Raw genomic sequence first — 19,538 nt, forward strand, 5'->3', positions numbered from 1 at the left:
GATTGAGGTTAGCTATATGTGGGAGTTTGAGTGTTGGACTATGACTCTGGAGACCAGAGTTAGAATCCCAACTGAGCAATGAAATCTACTGGGTAACCTTAAGCAAGTCACACTTTCTCACCTCCAGAGGATGGCAGTGGCAAACCCCTTCTGAAGAAATCCGCCAAGAAAATTCCATGATAGGGTTGCCTTAGGCTTGCTGCAAGTTGGAAACAACTTGAAGGCACACAACAACAACAACATATGTGGGCTTAGAGGAGCATTAGCTAGGCAAGCACAGTAGTTCTCTTTCCTTGGGGTTGTCCGCACTGGCAAAACTACCTGTTTATACGATGCACGGGGCCAAACTGGTGAGGAAACTAATACGAAGCCAGGTTCTCAGGCTAAAAACCTGAGCTAAAAGAAGCTCTGATACTCTACTTTAACATGGAAAATGTGAATAATTGCACCAGCATGTAAGCAGCATGGTGGGAATGCAGGAATGTGGGAAAGTCCATGCGGTGTATGGAAGCAGTCTGGGGCATGCACACTGGGGCCAGTGAGATGCAGCTACTGGCACTATTGCTTGTCATATGTTTTTTTGTTTGGGGTTTTGTTTTGGGTTTTATTTTGGGGGTTTTTTTAGCATACAGGTGCACCATTGGCTAGCTGCACCATCAACCCATTGGGCTCTTACACGCCCCATGATGTGAAAGTACAACAAAACAGCAGGCCACCAATAATGCAGTAGACGTCAGTAAAACATACACAAACCAGACAGTCCAACATGAAATGAAGCTGGCAGGGGGGAGTGGGCATGTATGGGGGACCTCCATGATTATGTTTTGCCATTGTGTCACTGGGTGTATGGATGCACTGTACGGGCAGTGTACCGCTAGTGCAACTGTGTGGCCGGTTATATGGTACATCCAATGGGATGGCAGCTGGATTGGAAGAGGGAGGTAATTCTGGTCTCAGGTGGTGCATTCATGTGATGGTGCACATGGATAGTGGGAAAGTTGTGGGGAAACCCAATTTGGGGCTTGAAGCTGCATTGTGTGGGCCGTGAGGACAGCAGGCTTTCCAACCGATTTAAGAAAAACTGGGATTGACATGGTTTTTCCTCTCCGTCTGCTCAGCCCCATGGTAGAACATTAGGAAGCTGTAAAGGGAAAGATGTCCTGACTGAAGGAACAGCATACTCATCTATTTCTCAGGCTTATTTTCATTCTTAAGTGGACTGGGATCCTGCCCTGTGCTTAAAAAAAAAATCTGAAATTCTCAGGATCCCACCTGCAATGAAGGACAGCCAGTAAATGATGTAGGAGATTTCTGCCTTGCTTCAGCAATACATGTCTAAAATAAGCAGCAAATACACTTCCTTCCAGAGACTGAAAACCAAATTGCAGCAGAATGCAGCTGCTCACAATGAGCTTTTCCTGACCATCCTTCCTTCCTTAAAAGATTATTGGCCAGCCCCCATATTTTGCGCTAGCCTCAATGCTGGTGCTGCTGAGCTCAGCAAAGTTCTGGTATGTTAAGTTCATTATTAATGTCCAGAAACTGTTAAACTGGAAATTCCATTAAACATAAAAATTGTCCACAGCAGCAACAATTCTGTTGACACAGTAATAAGATCACGGCTGTATTTCTCAGGGATAATACTCAGCATTCAAGTGTTTTGCTCACTATGTAATTCAATAGGCCAATCTTAGATCCGAAAACCAAAAGTGAAGGCAACTGGATAGCGCTATTGCAGCAGTGCAACTTTGTCAGTTATGGTGCTCCATCAGTTCCTCAGCACAAGGTGCAGTAGCTATGCCATGTTATGATTCTCCAGAACATATGAAAGGGACATGGTTGTGGAGTGACATCTTTAATTCTTTTGGCATTGGCAAAAGCAAACACACTCCTTTATGTTTGTACTGTGTTGCAGTCCCTAAAACATTAGGCCGAAGGTGCTAATAGTCATACCCATACCCAAATGATTTTGAATTTGAATTGACGTTCTCACCTACGTATGTTTAAATATTTGACGGGATGCCATCTTGAGGATGGAGCAAGCTTGTTTTCTGCTGCTCCAGAGGCTAGACCATACAGTGATGGGGTCAAGCTACAGGAAGAGATTCCACTTAAATTTTCGGAAGAATTCTCTGAGGGTAAGGGCCAGGCATTCAGGGCTAGCCTGAAGATAGAACTCCCTCCCTCCATTACTGTCATCCTTCAGCCTATGGGGGAGAGAATAGGCTGACCCAGCTCCATCGGGGCTAGCCTGAAGAAGAAGAGCCCTCCCTCCGGTCCATCTGCCTTGGTCCAGGCCTCAGAGGGAGAGAAGAATGCTGGACCTGATTCCTTCCCTCCCTCACCATTCCCTTCTCCTTTTGTGTCATGTCTTTTAGATTGTAAGCCTGAGGGCAGGGAACCATCTATTATTCCCTCTGTTGTAAACCGCTTGGATTCCCAGTGATTGGGCGGTATATAAATAAATCCTATTATTATTATTATTATTATTATTATTATTCAACAGTAGAACATGTTGCCTTGGAGAGTGGTGGAATCTCCTTTGGAAGTTTGTTAATTGGCTGGATGGGTATCTGTCACAGGGATTGTTTCAATTGTGTCTTCCTGATCAGCTTTGGCTGATACGCCAGCTGCACCCTTTCCTGGAGGTCAGGGACCTTGAGACTGTAGTACCTGTGCTGGTAACCTCACGCCTTGATTTCTGCAATGCACTCTACATGGGGCTACCCTCATGCTTTACTAATTGGGTAAAACATAAAACATACTTAAAAACAATACAACAACTGTGGTGAAGTCAGAGGTCAGCAATTAGATTTTCCTTCTGATGGCCGGAGAACTATTCGGGAAAGGCCTGCCGGAAGAGATCCGTCTTTATAGCTTTTAGTTCAGAACATGGCAGCCAGATTGGTCTCCAGTATAGCCAGAAGAGACCATATAACACTGATCTTAACATCACTCCACTGGCTGCCCATCAGTTTCTGGGCCTAGTACAAGGTGTTGGTTATCCCCTTTAAAGCCCTCAATGGCTTGGGTCCAACCTATCTTCAGGACCACCTCCTTCCATATAATCCTCCCTGCACACTTAGATCCTTGGGGGGAAAACTTGTTACAGCCTTGTAAAACAAGACTGTCTACATAGAGGACCTTCTCAGCTATTACGCCCAGATTGTGGAATGGCCTGCCGGACGAGATCCGTCATATTACCACCCTAAACAGCTTTTAAAAAGCTATAAAGACGGATCTTTTCCGGCAGGCCTTTCCCGAATAGTTCTCCGGCCATCAGAAGGAAAATCTAATTGCTGGCCTCTGACTTCACCACAGTTGTTGTATTGTTTTTAAGTATGTTTTATGTTTTAAATTCTACATTGTTTAATTATATTTTACGGGGGGTGGGTGGGTTGAGGGTTTGGGTTGTATATTTTAATCTTGTGAGCCGCCTCGACTGCATTTTGTAGAAAGGCGGGATATAAATAAAAATTTTTTTATTATTATTATTATTATTATTATTATTATTATTATTATTATTATTATTCCTGCGTGGCTAAAGGGAATTGGATTGGATGGCCCTTGGGGTATCTTCCAACTCTGTGAGTCTGTGATTCGATGACATGTCGTTTATTGAACATTCGCTGGTCTGAGTTTTCTTGCTCGTTGATGGTTGTGAAAGTGCAGCAGTGGTTGGGGCCCATTGGGGCAGATGTGGTAGAGGGCAGAGGCAGCAGAGGCAGGGCCATCTTTATCTAAATGTTTCTCTTTTATATGGTTCAAGTGCATTTAAGCAACTTATCTTGTTGTGGTGGTTGTGTGCCTTCAAGTTGTTTCTGACTATGTATTACAGTTAACAGAATGGAGGGATTGTGCCTAGCTTAGTGGAAAAGGGCTGGATACTGTCACACTTGGTTCTGGAAAAAGTATGGACTCCACCTCAAAGCTCTACTTCAGTTACATACCTCTGCTCCTTTGAATAGGAGATTTAGCTGTAGCAAATCTCCACCTTGAAAAGGTGTTTTGAGGAGAAGTACAACAGCCTCATTTTAGTCATCTTGGATTCCAGGGAGAGTTCAGGCTTGATCTCTTTTAGGACTCATTTGTCTGTCTTTTTGTTCCTCTGTGGTATCCCCAACACTCTTCTCCAGCTCCTCATCTCAAATGAGTTGATTTTATTTTTATTTGCTTTCTTCACTGTCCAGCTCTTGCATCCATACATGGTGACTGGGAATACCATAGTTTGGATGATCCTAACTTTAGATGTTCAGTATTATATCTTTGCTCTTTAGGATCTTGTGCAGTTTTTTTATAACTGCCTTTCTCATTCCAAATCTTCTTCTAATTTCTTGACTGCAGTTTCCATCTAAGGTTGATCCAAAGTATGGAAAATCTTAAACTATTATGCAATATGCAGCCCTTACAGTAAATAATCCCAGGCTGATCTTCCAGGCCCACTCAGATGCTTTCCTCAATGATGTTACAGTCTTGCACACTAAGCGTTGGTGTGTTATAAAGATGTTAGTTGGAAAGATTCTTAGTTCAGTTGTATATTACTGTAAATACTCTGTGACAGTGGTTGTTAAGCTTTGGTCTTCCAGATGTTTAGCTTTCAGAAGCCTCAGTCAGCTTGGCCAGTGGTGAAGGAACCTAGGAATTTGAGGCTAGAACGTCTAAGTAGTCATATGTTGAGAACCACTACTCTATGGCAATGTTTAGTATCATTGAGACATATGCCATGCTTCTCTGATCTAGAACAGCTTTTTTAGCTTCTGATGTTGCTCAGTTTATTTATTATTATTATTTATATGACATTATCCATTATCCACATGGTGCTGTACAAAGTAAGAGACAACTCTGCCCCAAGGAGCTTGCAGTCCAAAATTTAACACAGTGGTGGTAACAAAAAGACGGGAAGTGGAACTTGGAGGTAAATGGGAGAAAGAGGCATTTATTTTCAGCTACACCTACTCAGAGATGGTTATAGTTGGGTGTGAGGACTAAGGGAGTGGTAAACAGGAAATGTTTTTACACCAGAATGATATAACAGTGCAGAGTGAAGAGATCACATTTTCAGTGTGGTCACCGGACAAACTGCGAATCTTGCCTTAATGTTTTTAAACCTTTCTTTCCTGCTACACTCACTCGGTTTCAGAAAACAAACCGTTCAGGTTCACTGGGCAGAGCCTAATCCTGTTGATTTCCTCCACTTGTAAGGAAATTCTTAGACATATGTCTCAGTTATATTGTTTCCTAATCTGCAACATGAACATTGTGATCTAAAGCTTTTCCTAGTGTGCACTTGACCTCTGATTTAAACCATGTATGCCCTCAAAGTGACACGTGACATTTAAGAATTGTCATGCTAGCAAATCCAAAGTATGCTTGTGCCTCTGGTACATATTACCCTTTGGTGGAGGAGCAATGTTTTCATTAAAATGCTTCTTACGAGGCTTGTTTTTTTCCTTGAGCATCTGACAGATGTGGCAGAACTTTAATTGGTGACCTTGCTGATATTTCTAAGAAGTGTACAACATATGTCTGGGCGTGCGCGCGCACACACACACAAAATCAGGTTTCTGTTCAACCATAAACCTCATCTGAGACACCTGGCTTATTTTATTTAATGTATTTATTTGTTAAAATATGTTGTATTTTATATACATAAATGAAACTGTATCATTGGATATGAAAAGCCAATGGTCCATCAACAAAAGGAAGTTCCAGGTGAGGACTTCCTGATCCTCTCCTCTCTAAGCGTAACAGACTTTCATGCTATCCCAGTGAGGCAGCCCAGAACAATACCATGAAGAATGTATCAAATGCAATGGAAAGGCCTGTGACTCCAACACTGTCACTCTTTCTTCTTACTGTATGATTTCTTAACATCTTTTGCCTGATGAAGAAGCCAGGGAGCTTTGAAAACCTGCTTATGTGTTTTGCGCTCCATGGCTGGCCAATAAAAGTATCACTCTTTTGTGGATTTTGTATTTCGTTTTATTCTATCTTGGGTGGTTTGCCATTGCCTTCCTCTAAGGCTGAGAGTCAACATGGTGTATGGTTTGAGCAGTGGACTAGGTTTCCAGGAAAGCAGACTTTCAGTCCCTGCTTAACCATGGAAACTCACTGGGTGACCCTAGGCAAGCTACACTCTCTCTCAGCCACAGAGGCAATGACAAACCTCCTCTGAACAAATTTTGTCAAGGAAACCCCATGATAGGTTTGCCTTAGGTTCACCATAAATTGGAACTAGAAGGCATACAACAACAAAGCTGAGATAATGTGATTTGTTCAAGGTCATGCGCCTACCTGAAAATAAAACCCATTCAGGTCTGTGGTGTTTGCTCTTTGGAAGCTATATATAGGAGTTATGAGCCTTCAACTCCAAGCCAACTCTGACTTGGGTGATCCTCTCCTTGGGCTTTCTTGGCAAGATTGATTAAAATTGATTGATTTGCTGTGGTCTTCCTCTGACATTGGGTTGTCACCAGCTGCCCCAAACATGTAAATGAAGAATGGATCTGTAAGTTTGGCCACCAAATTGGAAATCAGAAGAAAAACAGGCTGCAAAAATAAAAAGGTTGTCCTCGAATATTGTTAGTTCTGCATACAGTTTGCCAGAATATGTTGAAGTGCCTCTTATTTTTATGTTGTGTCTGCCTTGGGTATCAAATTTTCTGTCAAAGCAGTCCTTCATCAACTGAGATGTATCTATGGTCATAAATATTATAATTTTAGCTGGTGTGCTAGCCAGCCCCCAAATCTGACTTCTTTCAATACTGTTGGTCTTACTTCCCGAAAGCACTTCTTTTCCCCTTTTTAGAACCTGAAACCTTGATGATAGGTTCTGTTTCAGATTTCGGAAGTGGGTAGTTGGTGTGGTTTAGGTAGTTGAGGCTTTTTGTCTTCCTCTATCTGTGTCTGTAGAGCACAAATAGTTTAAAATCAGGTGGTATTCAAGTTCACAGTTAGACGGGTGGGGAAAATCCAATCTATCTAAGTCACTAACCGTGTTAGGTTTGCAACCACTACTGATTTACTCATTTGTCTGCAATTCTACCTTGCACAAGTTTTATTTCATTTATTTTGATTTAAAAGGAAGACATCAGTCTCTCTTTCTTGGTTTGATATTACTGTTACTTTAATTCAGTTTTTACTATATAATCTTCTGTATGTTTTCATCTGTACTTGCTTTTATCTGTATCTGTCAGAGAGCTCTGGTGCCACAATAAACTACAGTTCCCAGGATTCCCTCGCACTGAGCCAGGGCAGTTCAAGTGGTCTCAAACTGGATTATTCCTGCAGTGTGTTTTGGACCAATGAGACACAGGTTTTTTTTGGGGGGGGGGGGAGGTTGAGATAAAAATAAATTCTTTTTTTAATGTAGCTATTGAAAATCCACTAATAATAATAATATTTATTTGTATCCTGCCTCTCCCTGTATTGGATCGAGGCAGGTAACAACAACTGCTGATGGAATCATGGTGTGAAACTATTCCTTTTCACACATAGTTACTCTTTTCTTTGCTATGTGCCTTTGAGATTTGCATTAATAGATTTTGCTGTGACACAGCTTCCAAACAGACCTGCATGCTACTTTCTATGTCTTGTTTATGGTTGCTGTAACCTAAAAATCCCTGAGGTCCCTACTTTGGGACAGTTACAGTCAGCCCTCCATATCCACAGATATGAGAACCAGTGAAAAAACACTCAACATCACCCAGCAGTGCTATGCAGAAGAAAAGAAGGCAAATACAGTTGGCCCTCTGTATCCATGGATTTCTCACCCATGGATTCAACCATCCATCCACTGCTTAAAATTTTTCAATAAATAAATTCCCCAAGAGAAACTTTGATTTTACCATTTTATGTAAGGGACATCATGTCCCAATGCCATTGTGTTTAATGGGACTTGAGCATCCACAGATTCTGGTGTCCTGGTACCAAACCCCAGCTATGCAATGAATTAGATAGACTTGTTGAGGTGCTTAATGTCAACCTGAACATTTAACCAATTAATAAACTGCCAGGTTGATCCAGAGATGTATTGAGAAATGTTTTGGACTGGGTTTCAGTTAGCATCTCTGATTGCAGTAAGTGAGGTGAAGTGAGGAAGCTAAAAAGCCCCAAGTTCTTTGTCAAACGTTCCTTAATTTATTGCATCACCAGAAGTGTGGCACCCATTTCCACTTTGGCAATTCTGAAAGGGCAAAAGAATTGTCCCTCCTCTGTTCAAAAGTGGCAAAGGCAATAGTGTGTAGAGGGAACTGAGGCAATTGCAGAAGTTCAAGTGATAGTGCCCTTGACTTACTTTTGATCATGAAGTTTAAGTGGCATTGCTCTGCCCTGAATACCATCTATTAGTATTGAAGCAAAGAAGGAATAATCATAATCATGTAATTATTCCTCCTTCAAGTGAGAATATTTGGAATAAACCAATTACGTGAAATAACTTGGTAAACTTGATATAAATTATATTTTTCTTGCAGGGCCTGGAGCTCCTCTGCCCTTGCAATTTTAAGAAAATACTGTACTGTGTCTGGAAATGGTGCACTGTTTTCTAATCTTTTCTTTTTATTGAACCACATTTTAAATATCTCTAAGTGTTTTAACTGTTCTCCAGCATGTTTTTGATAATAGTAATACCGTTATTTCATTTTCTTTCTAACTTTTGCACATTAGTGGTTTAGTGGTATCTTTTAAAATTGCTGTAAGCCAACTTGAGTCCCATTTGAGAGAAAGGTGGGATATAAATTGAATAAATATGTAAATAAACATTTTTTATTAAGTTCTGCTGTCTACAGTAAATGTTACAGGGAAACGTGCTTCATTTTTTACATTTAAGAAACCAGATTTGGTTGCCTACAAATATATTCACTTTTGTAATGCTCTGTAGTGCCAGCTAGTGGTAATAGGTAGCAATTGTGTCTCTGCTGAACATGCTTAGGAGTTCCTCCAAGCTGACCTTCAAGCCCCTTTGAGACTAACTGAAAGAATCATAGTTGGCAAAGACCCCCAAGGGCTATCCAATCCAGCCCCATTCTGCCATGCAGGAAGACACAATCAAAGCATTCCCAACAATGATCATCCAACCTCTGTTTAAAAACTTCCAAAGAAGGAGACTCTACTGCACTCCAGAGCAGCGTCTTCCACTGTCAAACAGCTCTTACCATCAGGGAGTTCTTCCTAACGTTTAGGTACAATCTCTTTTCCTGTAGTTTGAATCCATTGTACCATGTCCTATTCTCTAGAGCAGCAGAAAACAAGCTTGCTCCATCCTCAATATGCCATCCCTTCAAGGGAGAGAGAGGCAGGCTAGCTCCATCAGGCCTGCCTGGAAGAAGCAGTACCCTCCCTCCGGTCCATCTGCCTTGGTCCAGGCCTCCGAGGGAGAGAATAGCTGCTGGACCTGATCCCTTCCTTCCCTCACCATTCCCTTCTCCTTTTGTGTCGTGTCTTTTAGATTGTAAGCCTGAGGGCAGGGAACCGTCCATTATCCCCTCTGTTGTAAACTGCTTGGATTCCCAGTGATTGGGCAGTATATAAATAAATCCTATTATTATTATTATTATTACTATTATTATTATTATTATTATTATTATTATTATTATTATTATTATTCAAATATTTAAACAGACCTATCAAGAAAGAAAGAAGTTGGTAGCATGAGCTTTCATAGACTTGAGCGTGCTTCCTCAGATACATGTGGTAGAGTGGAAAGTCCAGGGATAGACCATATGTCTGCTACATGCATCTGAGGAAGTAGGCTCAAGTCTATGAAACCTCATGCTACCAACTTCTCTCTTTCAGTTAGTCTCAAAGGGGCTACAAAATCCCTTTGCGTACTGATTTTCCAGACTTACACAACTGTGTCTTTGAACTTTCCTCTTTAGGGCTGATTAAAGGTATCTTAATAAAGATGGCAAACTGTCATGCTCACCATGTAGAGTGAACGTGCTTTTGAGGGTTTTTTCCTTCTTTAATTACAGGCTCTTGATGGGAATGTATATGATCACCTTAAGGATTATTTAATGGCATTCAGCAGGACTGAATTAGAAATATGCCAAGCTGTACAAAGCACATTCCAGTTTCTTTTGGAAACTTCCAGTCGGGTAAGTTCTCAAAAATACTATTTTTATGCTGAAGTAGTTGTGAGAGGACAGGAGACTGCTTTGCAGAAGTAAAACAGAAGGAAAACAAAGATGGAAGGCAAAGAAACAGAGTACAAGTCGAGTCTCCTTTATCCAGAATTCCAAAATCAGTAATATTCCAAACGCCAAAACTTTTTTCATGTCTGGCTGAGATAGTGACACCTTTGCTTTCTGATGGTTCAGTGCAAATAAATTTTGTTTCATGCACAAAATTATTTTAAAATATTGTATAAAATAACCTTCAGGCTTATGTGTTTATGAAACATAAATGATTTTTTTGTTTAGACTAGGGTCTCATTTTTAAGATATCTCATTATATACATATATGCAAATACAGGTATTCCAAAATTCAAAAAGAAAAAAAATCCAAAATCTAAAACACTTTTGGTCCCAAGCATTTCAGATATGGGAGACACAACCTATACTACACTCATAGTAGCTCCATGAACCTCCTTGAAGGGGGGTTACTATGACAAATGGACGTGTGCATTGTCACAAAGGCAGAAGCTATAACATGGTAATGGAACATATATGCTTTACTCACAGAAAGTTGCTGACATAGATGAAGGATTTCTGATGGCAGAACTGAGAGGGAAGCTAGCCTATACCCCCGAGAGATATTTCCAATCGGTATAAATAGCTATCTTGATGGCTTAGTGGCTTAGATCTCCACAAGGTAGTGCCACGTACCTGGGACCAAATTGAGTGAAGACTCAATATCCCCATCTTCTTCCTCCTCCATTTCTTGTGACAAAAATTAAATCCCTTTGGTAACACTTCATACTTCTATGACCCACCAAGTGAGCTTAGATTTTCAGGAGTTATGTTGTAGTTTAATATACAGTAATCCCTGCTTGGCCATAAAAACCCACTAGGTGACCTTGGGCAAGTCACAGTTTCTCACCATCAGAGGATGGCATTGGTAAACCTCCTCTGAATAAACTTGCCAAGAAAACTGTGTGATAGGTTCACTTTAGGGTCATCTTAAGTCAGAAACAACTTGAACATTTGCAACACACACGCACACTCACACAAAATTTGGTTAAGTAGCATTTTGTGATAGTTTAGTTATATCCAATATTATCTTTTAGGAGGAAATGTAATGCTTATGTACTTTACTGGCAGCTTTAATTCAACATACTTCCAAAACAGAAGGTATTGAAATCAGCCATATTGCTATTTTCTCAGGCTAATTTGCAATTAATTCTCAATACTGAGGCTGACATTTTGGACATAGCATAGTATTTATGAGAGGGGAAATCCAGTTTTGCCTTTTTTGCTGTTTTCTTCTGCTTACTATGGCTATCCTGGCAAACAACAGAAGTGTAACTTTAATGGCTTTCATCATTTGACCACCTGGTGCTAAGTAGGCTGACAGGTACAGAACTTGGAAATAATGTGTTATAAATAACAATGTTACCTGCAAGGCATTACTTTAATAGGAGTAACAGAATTAACATTGCTACATTAAAAAAAATGTAAACAATGAGTGGTAACATTGCCTTTTTAACGTATAAAGTAATATTTATATGTTATTTTGGAAGATGTCATATTGTAGGATTCTCATCCATTTTTGTATTTTTAAAAATTAAAAAGTAGCAGATTACAGTAGGCTCTTGGTATCTGCTGGAATTTGATTCCAAGACCCTTATGGATACCAAAATCAGTGGAAGCTCAAGTCCCATTAAACATAATGGTATAGTGAAATGGTATCCCTTATATAAAATAGCAAAATCAAGGTTTTTCATTTTGGAATTTAAATCTTTTTAGAATATTGTCAAATCATGGATGGTTGAATCCATGGATTTAAAAAATCAGTGGATATGGAGGGCCAACTGTACTAGCAAGCAATATGTGTTACTGAAAAATGACCAACGTTAACAGCTTGCTTTATAATAGCAATGAGTAACAGATTTTCAGTTAACAAATTTTCTGGTTAGGTTCAGAGTTGGCTTGTGGGTACATTGGTCTCACAAAATCACCCTCTTCCTTCCTTCAGTAGAAAATCTGCACTGTCATTTGCCTTAGGTGTTCCAAACAAATTTCAACATACAAATGCGTGGAACCATCATGAATCAGTTCCCTTACAGTAAAGTCTCTCTTCAGTCTTCTGAACATTCAGCTGTATATATACAGCCCACACAATTGAAGTATTTGTGTTGTCAAGTCATTTCTTACGTATGGTGACATTAAGGCAAACTTATCCAGGGTTTTCATTGCAAGATTTGTTCAGAAAAGGTTTGCCACTGCCTTCCTCTGAGACCTTGAGAGTGTGTCTTGCCCAAGCCGCATCAGTAGGTTTCCGTGTCCAGTAGGGATTTGAGCCCTGATCTCCCAGAGTCTTAGTCCAACATTCAAATCACTCCACCACAGTGGCTCTCAGTTCAAGTATAGCTGCCCAGGATTCTAGCCTGTATTTCCAAATGTCAAGTAATGCTTTCTGCATGTTGAGGTAGTTTATAACTAGAAGTGATGCAGTCGTTCCTCTCCCCTTGCAGCCCCCAAATGACTTAGATGTCCAAAATGCATGATAGTGTGATCTGGCTTCCTCATTTTATGTCCTCATAGTTTTCCACACTTGATTTCAGCATGAAGCTTAATGATCTGTTCATTTTAATGTTCATTTTAAAATGATTTTATAGTCCTGTCAGTTAAATAGATCCAACCGAGTTTGTAGTACTTGAACATGAAAGCACACACTGATAAGTGTGTCATGTATAATTGATCTACTGGATGCATGGGTTCCTGGGATTGCAAATAAATGTGGATGTTTTCTAGGAAAATTCTGTTTAAGGTTAAGAAGCAAAGCTTCCGAGCATTGTTACTGGGAATAAAAAGTTAGCTTAACCATTGCAGCACAACATTGTCTTTGTTAAAAATATTTGTAAACTTATTTATTGTCTCTTTCAGGTAGTGCGCGATTACAATTTCCAACTGTTTTTACAAGAGAACTCTGTATTTCACAAACCACAGTCCTTCCAATTTCAGCCATGCGACAGTGACACTGTAAGGACATTTTCTAAAAACAAATAATTTTGTTGTCTTTTTAAATTAAGTTTGTTATTTCAGTGCTTGAAAGAGCCACAATCCTGAAAAGCTATTTGGGAGGTAGAACAATGTCTATACTCACAGAACTTGCTTGTGTGCAGACTTCGGCATGAGCATGAAGAAAGAGATGCATAATATAAACTTGTTATGCTTTCTGGATGTTGTTCTGGATTTGATAACCTTGTATGGCTTCCTTGTCTCCCTTCAGCAGATATGTGGCACTGGATTTAAGTGACTTAAGTCACTTGAGCTCATTGCAATCCACGGGGCTTAAGTGTGCACCTAACTGTGCCTCCAATAGTGCGAGAAACTTTTAAAGTTGGGGAGAAGGAGGTTTTAGTCATTTAGATTCTACAACAATTGGGAAACCTGGATTAGGCAAACCCGCCCCACTGTCTTATGATATATCCTCCCCAGTGAATATTTGAACATTGGACAGGAAAGCACAGTCCATGGGCTGCATGATTTTATTGCTTTTAGGTCATCTGGGAATGGAGGTGGAATTAACCATCTCCCCCCCCCCAAATACACTGGGGCATTTTAGGCCTGGGGTGGATTTTTTTCCTAAGCGGAGGTGACTTGAATTTTACTGAGATCACTTCCTATTGTATAACAAGTCTCTCCTGGGTCTAAAATAGCCTTGGTCTGGAAACATGGTGGAATTGCCCCCCACACAAACACTTTCAGGAGGCCTTGGGACAGTAGTTGTGATCCTAGAGGTCTGTTGTGGGGGTGGTCAAGCTCCCTAGCCCCCAGAAGCTGCCCATTCCTGATAAAGTTTTTTTTTAATTATCAAAACACTTGTATCCCTTCCTCTATCCAGAGGCCTTAGGGCAGCATACAAAAAGAGTCCAAACAAATTTAAAGCAGTGGAAATAATAAAAATGTTAAAGGCTAAAAACCTTAATTTAACATGTTAAAAAAAGACAGATTAAAAGAGTTTAAATGGTTTAAAACCAGGTCCATGCATTAGGCTCCAAAGGCAACCATGCTTTTGCCTGACACCTGAATGACAGCAGCATTGTTAAGTCAAAGGCTTTCATGGCTAGCATCCATAGTTTTTTGTCGGTTTTTAAGGCTATGTGGCCATGTTCTAGAAGAGCATCTGTGTCTGGCATCTTCAGAAAAAGACAAAGATACTCTGAAGAGTTAGAAACAAACTCTTCTAGAGCCTGGCCACATAGCCCGAAAAACCCACAGAAAACTTGAGCAGCATTGTTGCCAGTTGGAACTTCTAAATCAGTGGTTCCCAACCTTCCTAATATTGTGACCTTTTAATACAGTTCCTCATGTTGTGGTAATCACCAACCATAAAATTATTTTCTTTGCTACTTCATAACTATGTGTTTTCTGATGGTCTTAGTGACCCCTGTGAAATGGTCATTCGACCCCAAAGGGTCACAACCCATAGGTTGAGAACTGCTGCTGTAAAGAGAGGATGTTCCATACCTGGTGTGCTACAGCCTTAAATATCTGGAGCCTGGCACATGTAGGCAATAGTTGTATACCTCAGAATGGAGCTATTAGAAGATGGGTCTCACATATCTTGAGTTCTGTGCATAGGGATTCCTGGACAAATGTGAAGTCCAACACACAAATGTTTTGTGTAATGAATATGCCATGGGAGATGAAACAGGTTTGCACAATCCAAATTCCACACTGCATGTAGAATTTATCATCTGCACAGGGACTAGTGAAGTAAAAAAATCAAGCTTGCTAAATAATCTGTTATCTTGCACGCAGTGCTAATATTGGGACGTGGTGGATGAATCCACTCCATTGCTTCCTGGTTTGCAGCTGATACAGAACTTTGCTGCATTCACTAGCCAGGCAACCTCCTGTATGTGACATGTATGTGGTTAATACCCTTGCTGTTCCCCTGTTGGTTTTGAGGTTGGGGTCTCCACACAAAGGTGTGAATTTTTAAAGCTGCGGAAATTTATATTGAAAATGATTCATGAATAATGGGGAGTTGGGAAAGGGATTTGCTGTAGATTTATCAGATGTAAAGAAATCATTAATATCTTTATCTTGATATTTTACAGTTTCCCCCAAATTAGAAGTGTCTTTCCAAATATTTGTTGGGTTTTATGGCTATAATGATCAGATCTCTTCACTTTAAACTGGGTAGCTCATTAGGTGTCTAAAAATAGTTATTTTTTTCTGTGTTTCATTTGAACCTGTGAAATAGAAGGTAGCAATTTAAAATAAGTGTAGCTTTTAAACAAGGCCTCTTTCTTGCAGTTGTCTGGTAAACTGTACTTAACACAAAAAATGGGTCTTGACCTACTAACGCTGCATTTGAGGAAAGGGGGATAAGACTTTGGTAGGCTTATTAGGAACAACAAACTTGCCCTTGAAATTCAAATGTTATGTTCTGACTTTTTCCTCATCAAAAGATAAGCTACTTTTGTGTCTCCAGCAAATTGTTTACATCGAGCCCAAGGGTATCTAAAAGGCAGAGGGCTAAATTTTCCCTGACTAACCATATTTGCCTAACTGTGTTTGCCTTGCAGTTCTAACTGTGTTGTGTGTGTATATGTGTATGTGTGTGTTCTGTCCTTGTGCAACCTTTGATATTTAGAGTTTTAATGCCGTTCAGCTGGTGGATATTGAGCCGTCACCTGTCAGTGCTCTGAGAATGACCTTAGTAGAGGTATATGGCAGCGTCTGCTATCACCATTTAATATATTGTGGTATTGCTGATGTGCATGCTGAGTAGGGCTGCGATGGTGTAATCAGCTTCCATGCATAAGTGGCAGATGAATGCATAACATGTTGTGAAAGAAATACATTTTGCTAATGCAGAGGGATCCGAACTTTGAGATTCCTTCTTAATGTTTCAAGACCAAACAGCATGTCATTTGTAATAATCACAAATTTGAAATTAAGAGTTTTCAAATGGCTTCACGTGGCCTTGTAACAAGAAATACCACATTCACTCTCCTGCAAAACTGGTAGCATTTTACCATAAGTTTGATTTTATTTAGGAAGGCATTTATATGCTGACTTTCTTCCTTGTCTGTAAAGGAACTTCTGAGAAATAATACATCATCAAAAATAAAACAAACCTATAATTATACAAATAATATTAAGACAACAGAGTACAGGAGCTATTAAAAAACCCACACACATTGTGCGGTATAATTTGTCATTATTTTATTCACTTTTCTGTTTTCTGCTTTTAGTCTATTGCACGCTGTGTAAAGAACTTAGATTGTGGAGTGGTTTAAGAAATATAATTTAAAAATAAAATACCCCTGGCCATCTAGGGAATGAACCCAATGAAACAACAGTCTTCAGATTTTGCCTAAATGAAATGAAAAGAGAGTTCTGGGCATATTTTGTGGGGCAAGAAGTTCCACATCATAGGAGCCCTGCTGGATTTCCTAGTTAATCTCACCTCTTGAATATAGAAAGACCTGCAAAAGGAACCTTGATTCAAGTGTCTTATTCACTTTCTCTTGTGTAGAGGACACGGAGATATAAGCCTAAATGCTTTAGATTCAGTAAAAAGGATAAGGCAGTAGATCCATGCTGGGAAAATATACTCTAAGAAGCATTTTTCTTGACTACTTTCAAGTTTCATTACTGAGCCTCACCTAAACACCAGGCCAACCTTGTTTCACCTTATCATAAAATGCATGGCATTAAATCGGATCGAAGAAACAGATGGTGAGGGGTTTTATTTCTTTGATCTCATTTATTTTGATGTTTCTTTTTAAAAACCTTTTTACTTTGCTGTGAAATTTCATCCCATCCATTATTCTTGTGGGGAACAATTCAAAACCAGGAATTCTTTACGCACACTTCTGAAGCCATTAACAACCTGTCTAAGAAGCAGGAATGCAAATTCTACAACTGTTATGCATTTTAGTCACTTCATTTGCATTTTGTGTTGGAGCCGCCGTTCAGAGTAAGTAGCTTTCTGTATTTTCATGAGATGTGCATGATTTTTCTTTTGTTGGGCAGGCTATGCAGTGAATATTTAGGAAATGTATTGCTGAATAATCTCCTGAGTTGAATTACAATTGAAACATAACTTTTTCCATGATGGATAATAGAATATGTACTTCACTTCAGGTGAACAAATAACTAACATATCTAGAAGTAACTTAACTACTTTTCCTGGGCATCTAATGTGGAGGCTCTCAATCTGAGTCTCACAGATGTTAAAATGTTAAATTGCAACTTGGTTTTTTCCAATTTGGAATAGTTGAGAATTTTTTCAAGGTGAAAGTGAGAAGCCAGAGAGGTTTAATGAAGCCAGTAAGCCAAGGCAGACTTGACAGGCTTGTAGCTTCCTTGGCTCTACAGCTGCTTCAGCCAAACACAGCAAAGCATCCTCATCAATTCAATGCATATCTTCAGGGAGAACACAAGGAATCAAAGGCCTGATACAGACAGGCCAAAATAAAGCTGCTTCGAGTCACTTTGGAGGTATGCTGTTTAAATAATACATGCGTCCTAAGAGTCCAGAAGCTGCACCAAAGCCACGCTCCAGTTCGAAGGACTGTAGTACAGCTTTGATGCAGCTTCCAGACTCTTAGGATATATGCATAATTGAAACACCATACCTCCAAAGTGACTTGAAGCAGCTTTATTTTGGCCTGTCTGTATAGGGCCAAAGGCATGTAACTCTATCCTGCAACCAGTAAGCTTCTTTACACAGTAACTTCCAGTCCAGCTCAATGTTGAATGTAGGGCAGAAAGTGAGATTGCAATATACAGCACTCTTGATTTGCTGGATTTTCCATAAGGAGTGATAACCCCAGTTTATTCTGTTATTTTATTTCATATCTCTACTCTGTGAGAAGGTCAAAGCATTCACATTTCTATGGAGCTGGGACATGACAACCTGCACTGCAATGCTAGTCAGGGAACAGGGTTTTTCAGGTATTGGACTTTGCAATAGATTGGTACTATTAATTCCCTCGATCTAGATACTATACCCCTATTGATCATATTGGTTTTTTAGCTGATGCATCACATTGTTGTGTTATACTAAGACTCCAGAGCACTCCAAAATCCAAACCTTTTTGAGCTACAGCACAAGCAGTGTAGTATGTACCTGTACTGTATTTGCAAGGTTGGAGAGACATGAAAATCTGTGAAATGGCAGGAATCCACACCTCCTGCCATTTCATAGTTCTTCTGTCTCTCTCCAGCTTCATCATGTCTCATTATGTATACACAAATACAGGTATTCCAAAATCCCAAAAAAACAGAAATACAGAACACAAAATGATCTCAAGCATTTTAGATAAGGGATACTCAACCTGTATTAGAAAAGTGTTTTTTTTTAAAAAAATTAAGCATCAGTTCTGGTAAAAACAGGCGGTAAAAACAGCTTGCAATACATTATTATTGTTGCAGCTGCTGTTATTTTATTCATTTATATCCCACCTTTCTCCCAGTAATGGGACTCAAGGCAGTTTACAACCTTTAAAAAAAAACAGATTAAAAAACTGTCCAAGGACTTCAATAAAAGTATGATGTAAACTTTATTTAAAAGAGAAAAAACAATGCATATAAAGTTATAAACACTGAAAATGAATTAAAAGACTATACAAACTAAAACATTTTTAAAATACATGTAAAACGCAAAGAAATTCATACAAAATAAAAATAGTGCACACCACTTTGAATATTATTCTGCCATATGAATACTATTGAATACTATTCAGTATGAATATGAATACATATTGAATACAATTCTGGCCATGAATATAGCAGTGGAGCAGTGTATTCATGTACAGTAAGAACAAATTGGCTTGAAGGAAATATGGCAGGTGTCTCAACTACAAGTCACACTCTCTCAGCCTCAGAGGAAGGCAAAGACAACCCCGGTCTTAATCAATTTCGCCAAGAAAATCCCATGATAGATTCACTTTAGGGTTGCCATAAGTCAGAAATGACTTGAATGCACACAGCAACAAACACAAACAAATGCGAACAAGAAAGATGCAAAGCTGTTACGAGACAAGATGAACTTAATCATTACTCTTCCCCACAACAGCAGTTCACAAGGATCCTCTTATTATGCCTAGTAATGCATAGATAAGCATATTTGCAAGCATGGCAAAATACTGGAGGAAATCCACCAGCTTTTTTATGTTTCCTGCTTGGAAATAGAGGCCCCTTCCTTAAGCAGCATGTGATCCTGTGAGAAAATGCAATAAACAACGAAATCTGATGCCAAGATAATGGCTCCAAAGAGCTTAAACAAAAAGATTGAAGCAGTTCTTTCCTGTTTTTGTCAATTTGCTGCCTGTAATATTAGATTATCTTCTGCACGTTGAGTGGGGGGTGTTAGTGCTTTAGGGTATTGCAGAGGTTACTTGGATCTTTCCA

General features: G+C 39.6%; 1 protein-coding gene across 2 annotated transcripts in view; it reads left to right on the forward strand.

The window, feature by feature from the left end:
- FCHSD2 (FCH and double SH3 domains 2) overlaps positions 1–19,538 on the forward strand; it is a 164,681-nt gene that overhangs the window by 107,133 nt on the left and 38,010 nt on the right. The window contains exons 8-10 of one of the 2 annotated variants that reach the window (XM_042456817.1): positions 9,975–10,097; positions 13,047–13,142; positions 15,769–15,840. In XM_042456817.1, coding sequence (XP_042312751.1) covers positions 9,975–10,097; positions 13,047–13,142; positions 15,769–15,840 — 291 coding nt within the window. The remainder of the gene's footprint in view (positions 1–9,974; positions 10,098–13,046; positions 13,143–15,768; positions 15,841–19,538) is intronic. The other variant, XM_042456818.1, reaches the window with a different exon arrangement.

The sequence above is a fragment of the Sceloporus undulatus genome, chromosome 3, assembly GCF_019175285.1.
Source record: "Sceloporus undulatus isolate JIND9_A2432 ecotype Alabama chromosome 3, SceUnd_v1.1, whole genome shotgun sequence".
In the NCBI taxonomy this organism is placed as follows: domain Eukaryota; kingdom Metazoa; phylum Chordata; class Lepidosauria; order Squamata; family Phrynosomatidae; genus Sceloporus; species Sceloporus undulatus.